The sequence below is a fragment of the Solanum dulcamara genome, chromosome 7 (assembly GCF_947179165.1).
Source record: "Solanum dulcamara chromosome 7, daSolDulc1.2, whole genome shotgun sequence".
NCBI classification, from domain to species: Eukaryota; Viridiplantae; Streptophyta; class Magnoliopsida; order Solanales; family Solanaceae; genus Solanum; species Solanum dulcamara.
In genome coordinates, this window is record NC_077243.1 from 5,011,254 (window position 1) to 5,025,630 (window position 14,377).

Here is a 14,377-nt window from a genome sequence, read left to right on the forward strand (position 1 = left end):
TTGATATTCAGTATGCTCTATTTATTGCATTCGTTGATATATAAGAATGTTCAACCATCCACTTCCATTTGACACAAAGCTAGCACCTTTAGTACAATTTTTATTTTTTTTTGGATTAACAATTAAGAAAAACTACTACATTTATAAAAGCAAGCCCATATTTATTACCACACAATATGCATCTGAAATATACAGTTGAATAAAATCACAGTGGCATCATCTTACACATTATCCACATAACAGAAAAGGAGGAGCGTCGAAACCCTTGCATTAAGGAACTCCAGTTCATTCGAAAACATAGTTCAAGCTTATCACATTAGTAACTGTAATATTCATTCCTTAGATTGCTCAGAACTCTCTGTCCGGAAACAGAATTGGAGCAACCTGAGACCAGATAAACAAAGCTGCAGTTGCCCACCCGGTCACAATCCTGACCCAGACAGATGGCCACCCAACGTCCACTAATTTTCCACTCTCTCCCACAGAGGTTGACCAACCTGTAAGAAGCATTGCCGAGTACATACTAGCGAGAGAAAAGATAAGGTGGAAGAAAGAATAGGAGTATGTGACTGGCTTAGCTCGCTCTTTTTCTTCCTCCTCATCGACCTTGTCCAATGGTAGCAAAGGCTTCCCTGCACCTTCAACAGAAGAAACAGTTATTTAGTAATGATCCACACATTAGCTGATCATCTCCCATATCACAACTGCTAAACTAGTAGAATAGGTTAAGAGTAACTTCCAAAGACTAATATAAACTTTACGAACCCAACCAAGCCTAGAACAAGTATAAGCCACCAGATAACATAAGCATGCCAAAATGGACAATGAAAGGTAAAATAGAGTCCAACAAAATGAAAAGTTTCCCACCAGTGAAGATGAAAGAGCTGTAACATCTTAATACAGTATAGCCTGAAATAGTGGCAACTAACCTGCACGTGGTGAGCTTGGAGGAGAAAGCAGAGTCGTAGAAGAGCCAGCGCGAACAGCAGAGTAGACAACAGATAGAACTGTTGTTAGCAACCCTAATGCAAGTGTGCCACTGGAAACAGCCTTGGAGTGCTTATGTAGACCGTTGCACTCATAATCCCTAGGTTCACTAGCAAGTGCACTGTAGCAAAGGTATGTACAGTACAGAGATAAAACTGATGCAGGTAAAATACTTCCACCTACCTACATTTAGAAAATTTGATCTCTGAGAAAAGGAAAAAGACCCAGAATATGGAACTCATATTCTGACAAAAGAAATGGCAGTAAACTTCAAAGTGAGACAAATATTTCATTTTCAACAGCTGGTCATTCAGTGGCAAGCATAAATACCTCAAATAAACAGATCATGAGCACAGATCGACATAACCTATTCTTCTCTTTCAGTAGAAACGCTGACATAGTGTGTACGGATTTAACAGTTGAACAGGTATTCTTTTCTCATGCATCAAATAATGGCAAAAGGTTGCATCATCTCGACACGAAGATTTAGAAATATACCCAGCTATGAGTATTGGCAAGAGATAGCTCCAACTCCGATCCTCCTACTCCCCACTCTCCGAAGAAATTGTGTTGCATCTATCTACTTGCTCCTGCTGTTTCCTAGATCATCTTGACTAGTTAAAGACGTTTTGTTTTCATTAATGATTATTGCTTACGGATTATGAAGGACCAAGTTGAGGATGAACCCAATATGCTAAGAAGCAGCTAAATGTCCTGGTTTAAGCAATTCCACTTAGACCATACATTTAGTGTGATTCTTCAAAAATAAAGTGGTTTCCTTGCAAAACAATATGTCACAAGAAAACGAAGGGTGTGTTTGGTATGGAGGAAAATATATTTTCTAATTTTCTCATGTTTGATTGGTCAAAATGCTTTGAAAAATATTTTCTATAGGAAAACAAGTTCCTTAAAAATGAGGAAAATGACTTCCCTATTGAAAAGGGAAAACAAGTTCCATAAATGATATTCCAAGTTCATTGTCACCTCCCCACCCACCCACCCAACCCCCACTCTCCACCCCATCCATCCCACATGAGATCTTAGAAGAAATACATGAGGCACCACTTTTTTTGAAATTTAGCCTTCCTTTTCATTGAAACTAGCAATAAACCTAACTATTTTCTTCAAATTACTTAGATTAAACATTTCCTCAAGAAAGCATGAAAAAATCGTTAGAGTAATTGAAGATGTGATGAAGAAAATGCTAGCATGGAGAGAGATAGTGCAGCATATGTTAACATAAAAGCAAAGCTTTCTACCTTCCATGATCTGCAGTAAGCTCAACAACCAAAATTTACAGATATGCTTTGTCTAGTAAAGCCACATTTGCAGTATTGCAATCAGCACAAATAGAGGTATCAGATGAGAAAAGCAAATGAATGAATATGGGGGTGGCATGTTTGCCAGTAAAATTTAGGGTTAACAAAAGTTTTAAGAACAAGGAAGTATATGCAACAATAAGGGAAATAAATATACAGAACCTACCGATGGATGCAGTGTAACAACAGCAAAGCCGAAGATTAATATAAGGGTCATCACTATAAAGAAAGTGTTAAGCCCACAGTCCTGTCCAGATGGAGTGAAAAAGTGGAAGAGCACTCCGTTGAATGCAAAGGTAGCCACATAACATACAAGTGAAACGACAAGTAATGCCACATACCTGTAAAACAACACAGCCAACCAAGAGTAGGAAGAGATATTAGAGTGAGGAGGATGGCGAGAACAGCAAAAATAGCTATGCAATACATATGATAAAACTAACCAGAACTGCTCATCGTATCCAACCCATTTGTCATTCCAACTATGCACAAAATCCAACAAGAGCACAACTTGCACAAGGAGAAATAGTCCAGAACCAAACTTGGAAATTGTCTCTGTGCAAATCCACGTGTATAGAAATAGAGTTTGAAACTTTGCACAGTAGTTTAACACATCAATTTCAAAAGGACTCTAAGAAAAAATAGCTCAACTTACCATAGAAGCTGATGATTCCATTTGGAAGGAAAAACATAAATATTACCATGAGGCACCAGCAAATGACTTTCATCATCCAACCACCATGGTGCATACTATCACGCGGGTCTTTCTGGTTCTTTACACCAATCATTAAGATTGCTAAAATAGTGAAAAATAGGAAGTTCCCCAAGCTAACCCGAAGCACAGCATCTGTTTCAAACCACTCTCTATTTGGTGTCGTGTGAAAGCTATTAATCCCTGCAATATAATCAATGAGTAAATATTCTTGGAAGATTAGACAAGCCACTAAGAGTAAAACTACAATATCATCCAGACTATACCAAAATCAAGGTGGTGGACTTGAGGCGCTAAAAATAACCTCACATTATCACCTCAACAAGTTAACTGGGGCTGAAAGGGACAATAGAGAATGAGAGACACACACACACACAATTATTTCAACTTATTACTCAATGATTAGACACTAGCACACAAAGAACAGCTTGCCAAAGCTTCACTATAGCTACAACAGCATACCCAGTGACCACAAGTGCGGTCTGGGAGGGTGATGTATACGCAGTCTTACCCCTACCTTGTGCAAATAGAGAGGTTGTCGATAGAAAAAGATTCACTATAGCTAAAGAAATAATTGACGACTCACAAGCTCGACTCCAGGAAAGCAAAGCCATCAAGCCAGAAGAGTTTCTGGCCATTTTCATAGACTAAATATGTAATTTCCTCTCTACCTTCATTTATTTTCGGAAAAAAAAAAGAGTTTCACCATAGGTTAACTGATGCAAACTGAAGTACCAAGGTCAATATCAAGCAGCGTTATCAAAGGCGCGCTTAAGCCTTGAAACAAGGCTCAAAACATGTTGAGCGCTTCGCCTCTTTTAATGTGCGCTTCAATGTCGTCATCAAGGTTCTAAGGCATACTTTCCTTGCCAATGAACCTCTTCTACAGAGATGACACTAAACAATTGAAATTTCACTTTATAGTAATTATTTTTCAATTTCTTTGTTCATATATTTGTCATTCATACTTATAAATTAGTCTTGGACTAAACATTTATATTTGTATTTTTTTCACCCTTTGGGCCTTTTATTATTAAATACCACGCTTTATTTGCACTTTGCACTTAAAGCCCCAACTGTCCTTAAAGTTTTTTTGTGCTTTTTGCTTTTGATAACACTGATATCAAGAGTGAAGGTGTGGGCTATCTTGGATATGGAGGCTTTCAATCAATAACAAAGAGCTTAAAGTATCATGGAAGAGTTACCAAAAAAGCTTTTAAAGTCCACAACATGCTCAAACGGATTTATGAGGGAAGTTGTGACAATCAAGGAGGTCATCAAGGGCTTTGGGCCATTCTTACAACTATCATGAACTTGGAGGACTTAAAGAAAGCATGGAAGGAAGACTTCAAGGCCACTAATATGCTCAAGTGACTAATTATTATGATTTGGTTATTCTTATAATTTGATTATTTTTGCAAGACTAGTATAAATAGTCTTAAAGTCTTTCACATTAGGGTTAGCTAGTTTTGGACATTGAGTACTCCTTTGTGAGCTTAAGGATATCCCCTTATATCTCTTTATGAACCCTTTTTGGATTCTTGAAAAGAATTCCATTGTATGAGTTCATTCTCTCCTCCATGGTTTAATCGAATAATTAAATGTATATATAATTGTTGGATTGACTTTCTTTTTTCTAAATCCTATTCTCCCTAATCTAATTTCTTTCTTTACTTGTTAATCCTTTGATTTCATCTCTATCTTATTTGTTGTGTTCAACTTTGGGGTCTCATATTACATCAATACCAATTGATGTAATCCAAGATAGATAATAATAAATTGAATCACAACCAAACAAGCAAGATAAGATAACAAGGATGTGATTAAGAAATACAAAGAGGGGGAAGAGATTTAGAAAAAAGAAAGGATAATCTAGCAATTAAAAGACATTTATTTACTAGAATAAATCCAATGGGAAAGAGAAATTGAACTCATACAAGGGATGCTTACCCAAGTAATCAAAAGGATTCAATTGAAGAAATAAAAGGGATAAACCTAAACTCACAAAGGAGCAACGACAAACTAGCTCTGTTTTACACTTATTTTTAACTTGTTCACTTCTAAAATCCTTACCAGTATGGGACGTTACCTGACCATTATTAGTTATAACTTTTGAGGAAGATTCCCCTAAAAAAAAATCTCTAGTTTTCATCACCTTGCTTTCATTACTTTTCAAGATAACACTGGAAGATGGCAAATTAATTTTCACAGCTCTTCTGCTTCAAATGTTACCTAAGCTTGCAGATGCACACAACTATGTGGGGTTTTCTATTCTTCACCATCTTATAACATTCCCAGATGCAATTGGCAGTTTGCATTGCACTTATCCTTATTGCAGAGGCCACTTTCCAGGTCGAATTGACATAGCTGAGAATTAATCATGGGCTGACTTGTTCTACCAATTCAAGATGTTAGCTTGCCCCAAAATAATAAAATTTTGATTAGTAGAGGGTTACAAAAGCCTTACATGGAAGATTTAAGAAGAAGGCCTTAATTGGCACCACGAGAAGCATCAAATTACTAGCAATTATTGTCGTGGATACAAATTTGGTTTGGTATTTTGTAGTTTAAAATGAGTATTGACTTACATTCCGGTAAAGTCTCTCACTTTCCGAATTAATAAGATAGCTCAGTATTGAAACTTTGGGAACTGAGTTAGATGAAGATGCTTGAAGCCAATCACACAAGAGGTAAACATAACAATTAGCCATTTGTACAGTAGGGGAGATAGTTGAAATGGCAAAAGACGAGAGGTCATTGATTCAAGTTCATTGCCTCAAAAAATGAAGGAAACTTCATCTCTGCCTCTTGTCGATCTTGAGTTGCCATCAACAGGGTTCAGTTCAAATTTAACATATTGCAGCATTCTGATATCTTCATTGGTCCATTTATGCTAATGCACATAAAGTAACCATTTTAGGCTCTTTGTGCATTAGATTAAGGACCATTAAATCCACATAGTTATATTTATTAGGATCAACTTAGGAGTCAGGACAAGTGATCTTAAACTTACAAGACCAAATTACCAAACAGTCAAAGGTAGAAACACAGAGATGACAGCCGTAGCATAAGTGAAAAAGCTCATTTTTATCATAATTGAAAAGAAGAAAAAAAATCTTACATGGTATTTTCTCCATTAGAGGGGCAGCAACCTCCCTAAGAATCCATGAGACAATGAGGGACAAAGCGAAAAGACCACAATAGGCAATCCTGGCGGAACGTCGGCTGATCCCTGACACTACCGTACGGCAAGCATCACAAGCGCACGCCGCACAGCATGACGCAAGGCAAGAAGCTGCCCACATCTTCACCAAATTCTAGCTCCTCTTCAACGATTTTCCAATAGCAAACCCTGAAAATCCCAAAATTATACCTTTATCATCCTTTTTTCCAAAATTTGAATCGATCAATAAATTAATTGAACTACAATTCATGTAGTAATAATTATTAAAGCAACAGGTAAATTAACCAAGGAGATCATCTTTCTAATAAACCCTAAGTAAAAGAATTAACAAAAGCGGTAAACGAACGATGAACCAATAATCAATTTGTGTTAATAGTATGGAAGAGAAAGTCAATCGGAAGGTTTACCTAGTTACGCCGGAAAAGTAGACGACGATGATCGCTATTCGCAAAACGACTCACACAGGAACTTTCTACGCTCTTCTGGAAAAAAGCAACAAACAAGATGCCTCTTGTTGTCTTGGATGACGAATGTTCTTTGTGGGTGGGGGCTCCACGCGGCATAGCAAAATATCATAATTTTTAATAAATTTAGCACCTTTATAATTATTAACTTTATCTTATAAAATAAACTAACTTAACAAATTAACAAGAAAGAGAAGAGAGTTGAGAGAATTTGTAGGGAAAATTACCTAAATGTACAATATTCAAAAAATATTTACCATATAGAGCAACATAATTATTTTAACCATATATAGCAAATTGTTTGAATTAAATTAACTCTCACCCCCTATTTTCTCTTCCCCTGTTTCTCTCCAACTTTCCTACACCAATATTCTCTCCAATCTTTTCACCCATAATTTTCTCCAAAATTAGGGCAATACTTAGCTTCATAGCTTCTCAACCACAACTTTCTACAATATTTGTACTCCAATTTTGGAATTAAGTGACGTGTATTCGATGGAATCTCACTTCTCAGAAGAAAATTTTTTGTTCTCCATAGCCAAAAAGAGGAAGAAGCAAACATGAGCAACAAATAGTATGATATTCAACAATATTCATGCGAAATTTTCTTCAAATTTTTTTATTTTTATTAACGATTTTCATTTTTTTGATTGCAGCGATTACTTGTTCAAACTATTGTTAATCGGCGATTTTTCTGTCGGCAAATCCTGTCTTCTTCTCAGATTCGCCGTATGTTCATCTATTTAACTTTGATCTCCTATGTTTATAGTTTAATTCAAGTTTAATGTTTGTGTAATTCCTTTGTTGTTCAACTTTAATTCATTTTTGTGGCCTCACAGATCACTGAAGGTTGGTTTTGTTAGCTACATGTTTCATTCGTGTCTAATACTCTCTTAATTCAAGTTTAATTCATTTTTGTGGCTTACAGAGAAGGCTGGTTTCATTAGCTACAGGTTTCAGTCGTCTCTAATTCTCTTTTAATTCAAGTTTAATGTGAGTTTAATTCATTTGTTGTTCAATTTTAATTCATTTTTGTGGCCTACAGATCACTGAAGGCTGGTTTTGTTAGATACATGTTTCATTCGTGTCTAATACTCTTCTAATTCAAGTTTAATTCATTTTTGTGGCTTACAGAGAAGGCTGGTTTCATTAGCTACAGATTTCAATCGTCTCTAATTCTCTTTTAATTCAAGTTTAATGTGAGTTTAATTCCTTTGTTGTTCAACTTTAATTCAATTTTGTGGCCTCACAGATCACTGAAGGCTGGTTTTGTTAGCTACATGTTCCATTCGTGTCTAATTTTCTTCTAATTCAAGTTTAATTCATTTTTGTGGCTTACAGAGAAGGCTGGTTTCATTAGCTACAGGTTTCAGTCATCTCTAATTTTCTTTTAATTCAAATTTAATGTGTGTGTAATTTCTTTATTGTTCAATTTTAATTAATATACTGTGGAGAGGCAGGCCACTTTGCTAGGGAATGCACTAGTCAATCCATAACTGCCTTCATAGTGGTGATCGACTGCCTTTTTCGAGGTTGCTCGACTAACGTTTCTGATTATCCATTCGAGCTGAAACTTCTTGGGCTCTGTAATTTTTGGAGTTGCTGTAATCCTGCAAAATTTGGAGCATTTTTAGCGATGGATGATGCAATTTGTTGAGGGTTGTTGGTTGTTGTTCAGTTTGTGTATTGCTTCTGGCTGTGATGTTGTTGCAGCCCTGCTAGTTATAGGTGCTGCAGTTCTGCCTTTGTACCTGCACAAACAACTAAACCCAAGGAATCCCCAAGATTGTTTGGTATTGTTGAATGTTGCAATGCTCCATAGTTGCTGCAGTTGGTTTAGCTTTGTGAAACCTGCACAAACTAGTAAGCAACCACAAGCAAAAGAGGGTGATGGACTACTGGTACAGATCTGTATTGGATGATGTATTTGATTGCTATGGTTGGATTGTTTGGTGTAGCAGGTTACTCTCATCAAGGATCCCTGCATTGTGATCCACCATTCCTTTTTGTGCTCCATGTATTGGAACTGTTGCTGCACAGCCAAACTCAAAACCACACTAAAAGTTAGTTGTTGCTTGCAAGCTGATAGTGCTTTCATGTGCTGTAGTTCAGAGTGTGCCTGCATAATAAGAAAAGAAGAAAGGCAGAGGAAAGAAAAGAACTCCAGAAGAAGTCCCAGAGATGGTTGAACATGTATGTTGTTCACTCTTGGAGCTATGCTACTTGCTGCAGTTATGGTGTTGCAATTTTCAAGGGTGCTGCATGTTGCATTTGTTGCAACCTCAGGCTTGCTTGTTGAGTGTACCTGCAAAATCCTGTACCTGTACCTCCAAGACTGTTGCATAGCAGCAACATTGGAAAGCCATTGCATTGTGCATATTTTTCCTTCCAGATTGCAAGATATGTTGCAATTTTGAAAGTTTCTTGGTGGTCCAATCAACTTTAGTGTGTATGTAATTCATTTTTGTATTTTTATAGATCACTGAATGCTTTTTCATTAGCCACACTTTTCATTCGTGTCTAATTCTATTCTAATTCAACTTTAATATGTATGTAATTTATTTTTTATTCAAGTTTAATTCAGTTTTTATTCAAGTTTAATTCACAATGCAGGTTTTAGTTTGATAAAACTACTGAAACACATCACTGAAGGCTTTTTCATTAGCTACAATTTTCATCCGTGTCTAATTCTCTTCTAATTCAACTTTAGTGTGTATGTAATTCATTTTTGTATTTCTATAGATCACTGAAGGCTTTTTCATTAGCCACACTTTTCATTTGTGTCTAATTCTATTCTAATTCAACTTTAATATGTATGTAATTTAATTTTTATTCAAGTTTAATTCATTTTTCATTCAAGTTTAATTCATAATGCAGGTTTCAGTTTGATAACACTACTGAAACACTTTAACATTAACGTAGCTATGTATTGCATTATAAAAAAGGAAGATATATTTTACATGAACAAAAAACTATATTAAAATTGTATTTTACGTGTACAAAAATTATCTTAAAAAGGATAGCACAAAACAATCTTCAAAATCTAACTAATACATCAGCTATAAACTGTTTTTAGACAACATAGTTTTCATATACATTTTAACTAATATAACTACATTTATTTATTTATGTGGTCTTTTATCTTCACTTTGAAGGTTACTCTTTTGCTTCTTCACTGCATATTCTCATAGTAGAGCTCCAAACCTCTTTCAGAGACTGTCTGCACTTAGTTGTTGATTTGCAATATCCTGGCCATTGCTCACTAACTCCGCAAATGCAGCCACAAAAACTCCACAGTCCCTATAAAATTTAAAATATAAAATCATTATAAAAATACTATTGAGTTTAATAAGACCAATACAAAAGATAGTATTTATTTGATAAACAATTAAATTTACGATCCTGCATATAAATAATTTCAATCTATCACTATAGATAATTATATCTTAACATGAACCCTCAAATAGGACTTAAAAGATATGTGAGATTTCAAGGAAAGAAGAGTAGCTTTATCAGTGCTAATATTAGCTAGTGAAGAAGAATGGTAATGAAGCATAATGAAAACTGCAAGAGAAAATAGAAGATTGCAAATTCTACCCATGACTGTTTTTATATTGGAATGTCTTTTATATGACAATAATTGATAATACATAGCAATGATCTTAGAAGATCTATTTATTGCTATCAAATCTTCCTTTGGTCTTAAGCTCAACAATAAGATAAATACAAAAGATTAAGGGATTATGAATCTAACGTAAGAAGTGATTTCAAAATAGAGAAACTGAAAACTTTTTTCATTAGCTATAGGTTTCATTCGTCTCTAATTCCCTTCTAATTCAACTTTAATGTGTGTAATACACAATTTCATTCAAGTTTAATTCATTTTTGTGGTGTACAGATAACTGAAAACTTTTTTCAATTAACTACAGATTTTATTCATCTCTTATTCTCTTCTAATTCAACTTTAATGTATGTGTAATACATTTTAATTCAAAGTTTAATTCATTTATATTTATTTATTTAAAAAAAATAAACAAATTGCAACACAAAAGATCTAACAATTAATGACAAAACTCCCAACAATCACTGATATAATAAACTTGAGCAAATAAATTTAAACTATAATAAAAGTATCAAATACACAAATTTTTCTTCAACATCTAGCACACAAGTTCAAAACAACAACAAACTAAGAAAATACACATAAACAGATTGAAAATGCTATCAGTTAAATAATGTGTTGGTAGAATGACATACCGGATATAAACTTTCCAGTAGAACCGTATTTTTGCACAATCGATTTCGAATTTTTGGATTCTTCTCCTGAGCAACTGTAGGTTTCACTTTCTTTGACTGAAATTGAGGAGGTAAATCCTCAAAATCATCATCACTGTCAACAAATTTCTTAGATGCCGATGCAACATCAACTCGTTTTCTTTTCTATTTAGAACTCAATTCATTGGTTTTTTTCTTACTTCTACCGCCCTTTTTCTTCACATGCAATGCTTGGAAATTTTGATTAACCTCACCACCAGCTTCTTTTGGAGATTGATTTGCAGAAATTCCCAAACCAAAATTTGGACCGACATTCACTTCACCACTGTCGGTTGAATCAACAATTCGAATTCTTGGGCTTCTTCTAGGAGATTTCTGACCTTTCATTACAATTATGCACCTAAAATTTATAGATTCCGTCTGAAATAAATAAGAAGATGAAGGAATAATGGAAGAATGAAGAAGAGATGAAGGAAGAAGAGAGAGACGCACAAACCTTAGAGAAACCTTAGAGAGAGAAAACCCTTTCCTCTTCCTTAAATAAAAAGGAAATATAATATTTCTTTAATTAAAATATTGCTATTAATTGTTAAAAATGGTAATAAAATAAAAGTATATTTAAAAATGATAAATATTTTTTAAAACACAGTCAATTAAGTAATTTTACCGAATTTGTATCTATATGTTTTAATATCATAACATACAGGCTATTAAATAATTGGGTAGGAAAAAATAAAGGATAAAGTTAGTGGGTAAGAAAGAAATGAACAACCACTTATATAACACTTTATATGTAAGAATATGAAATTTTAACAACTTCACATTTCTGAAATTTGACTTACTGAAATTAAACTTTAGACATGTTGTCTTAAATTCTAACTTTAAATATTGACTTTTTAAATTAAAAAAAATGGTTTGTAATCTACTTTAGACCTTAAACATTCTGAAGAATAAAAAGGAAAGGAAGTGCAAGAGAAAAGCTTGCAGAGTTGTAGTAGGACGAGGTAAAATAAGGGTGCTAACAAGTAAATACATAGTGTCATTTTTACTATTTTACAAGTAGGACCAAATGTGTTGTGAAACAAATAAATCCAAACCTTGTGAGTAGGGAAGAGTAGGGTTTGAGTATCGGCCAGTTATAAAATTATTAAGATATTGATTTATTGGTTATCGATTCAATTATTGATTTAATCGTTAAGATTTGACATAAAAAAAATCATTGAAATTCACTTACAAATAAAGTGACAAACCAAATGAACCATGCACATGAATTCACTGGTTGCATGTTGTTCAAAGACAAATACTATCACATTGTAGAATAACCAAAAATTTGAGACAGTCAGTCAAAGACCTTATATACCAAATGACATAAATATAATTATTTAAGTTACTATCAAATTATCGATTACGCGTTAAGAACCGATAATTCGATAATAACAAGAATATCAAAATCATTACCGCTAAATCAATAATTCATTATCAATAAATCAATAAAAAATATTTCATTCAAATTATCAATTTTAATTCGATTTTGTACGGTCATATTTGTAAGGTATTCGGATGAAAAACTCCTCGTGAACAACTACTTCAATGTATACAATCTAATTAATTGATCTAGTAAATTTTAAATATATAATTATACCAAACAGCAACAACATATCCAAATAACTACAGGATAAATGCTTATTTACTTCCTAGAAATATGTGTATGAATAAGGAAAAAGAAAAAACAAGCTTAAAATGATTTTCTTTAAAAAATACACATTAAGATCCCAACATTATGAGTAATACATTTTATAATAGGTTACATGTGAATTTATAATTTATAATTTTAATAATACAATATTGAACTCGTTAATTTTAACTGTGAACACCACTTTTATGAATATGCTAATTTACTGCATTTACAAATTAAAGGAAACCTATAGTACAGTTATTTATTAAAAAAAGATATTGCGATTACACCTATAAAACAACCTAAATTTTCGTTAGTCGCTGATTCGTCCAATAATCACATTTGATAAGATGTTAATCAGATATTGCCTAGCTAAAATTACGCCTGCAAATATGGATAAATCGCTGTCAACTTCATTTACGTAATAAACATAAATGAGACAAGTTTTTTATTTGGGTTTCTTATGTTTTTGATATGCCATTTATTTTTTTGAAAGGGAAAAAGGCTCAAATACATCATTAAATCTTGAGAAAATATTTATTTATGTTATCCGTTAAAAATTTAACTTATGTATGTCATTGCCATTTGAAAGAGTGATAAATAGAATTTTGTGAAAATTTTCTGAATGTGTATTCATCTCCACTGTTTTGTATATGTACAAGTAACTATTAATCACAAATAATAAATTGGAGTTAAAAAATAATGGCATAGATGAGCTTTTTCTCAAACGATAATGACATAAATGAGTCAAACTTTTAATGGATGACATAAATGAACCTTTTCTCAAAGTTCGATGACATATTTAAACTTTTTCCTTTTCCAAATATATGGAACAACAATAAATTGTTTCTATTAAAGTTATCCAAGAATATAATTACGTGTAATTTAATGTGTTACATGATTTTGTAACAAGTCTTCATAAATTATAAGATTAAAAAAATTGAGAAACTTTATTGTTGAAAATATTCAAAGGCAAAGACGAAAAACAGGGCATAGAAACATCTTTTTCAAGACTTGAAATTGAGAATTCTCCAGATTTTAACGAAAAAGTTGCGTTCTTCGCAGCTTCGAAGCACAACTCATTTATTATCTTTAACTTTTTTTACAGTCAATTTCACACTCCCCCATTATGTACTTAATCCCCCAATATGTACTTAATATTCAATCACTGTATGTGAGAACATTAAATAAAATGTAAAAAAATAATTATATAACTTTTATGCAATAAGAATTTTTAGATTATGAATATATGAAAATGAAGTTTCATAATTTCTTTAGATCCAGATTTATTTTTTCGAATTGTTGTTATAGATGAATTAGAAGAATGGACATTTGGTGGTTCTTGTGGTGGAGAAAAAAAGTAAATGATAGAGATGGATGGTTTCGGTGGTAATAAAAAAAAGGGTAAATGAAGAGAAATGATAGATATGTGGTGGTGGTGGAAGGTGAAGTTGATGGGAGAGAGAAAAAGTGAAGAAGAAGAAGGAAAATAAATAGATTCTATATATACAAAAAAAATTCACACGCTCAGATGTTGTGCATATACATCATGTGTCAAATCAGTAAAAAGTATCAAAATGACACACTAGGACCTGACATAAGGTGTTTAAAATAAACAAAGTTTAGCTAAGGAGTCTAATGCTCCATTTGTTTGCAATTAGTAGAAGTGTGAGTTTGAATGGTTCGGACATTAAACCATTAAGTGCATTTAGTTTCATTAAGAGTTGATGCACTTAATTGGTCTCAATATGTCTTAATCAT

The 14,377-nt window shown here is 33.3% G+C and overlaps 1 protein-coding gene across 2 annotated transcripts; it reads right to left on the reverse strand.

The window, feature by feature from the left end:
• Window positions 1-140: 140 nt before the first annotated feature.
• Window positions 141-6,751, reverse strand: LOC129895901 (uncharacterized). Of its 2 annotated transcripts, none has more exons than XM_055971686.1 (7): window positions 6,610-6,751; window positions 6,140-6,370; window positions 2,962-3,201; window positions 2,750-2,861; window positions 2,469-2,647; window positions 930-1,166; window positions 141-632 (listed from the first exon to the last, which is right to left on the reverse strand). In XM_055971686.1, exons 2-7 carry the CDS (start codon window positions 6,321-6,323, stop codon window positions 349-351), a joined length of 1,236 nt encoding a protein of 411 aa, XP_055827661.1. In that variant the 5' UTR covers window positions 6,324-6,370; window positions 6,610-6,751; the 3' UTR covers window positions 141-348. The 2 variants fall into 2 exon arrangements, with proteins under 2 accessions (XP_055827661.1, XP_055827660.1); XM_055971685.1 differs by having other exon boundaries at window positions 141-638.
• Window positions 6,752-14,377: the final 7,626 nt, after the last annotated feature.

What these genes read in the sequence shown, in the direction of transcription:
- LOC129895901 (XM_055971685.1), bottom strand. Translation starts at nt 6,323, where the DNA reads ATGTGGGCAGCTTCTTGCCTTGCGTCATGCTGTGCGGCGTGCGCTTGT. An exon ending in GGATACGATGAGCAGTTCTG is followed by an intron (nt 2,648 to 2,749) that starts GTTAGTTTTATC and finishes GTTGTTTTACAG; the next exon opens with GTATGTGGCATTACTTGTCG. An exon ending in TACACTGCATCCATCGGTAG is followed by an intron (nt 1,167 to 2,468) that starts GTTCTGTATATT and finishes AAATGTAGGTAG; the next exon opens with GTGGAAGTATTTTACCTGCA.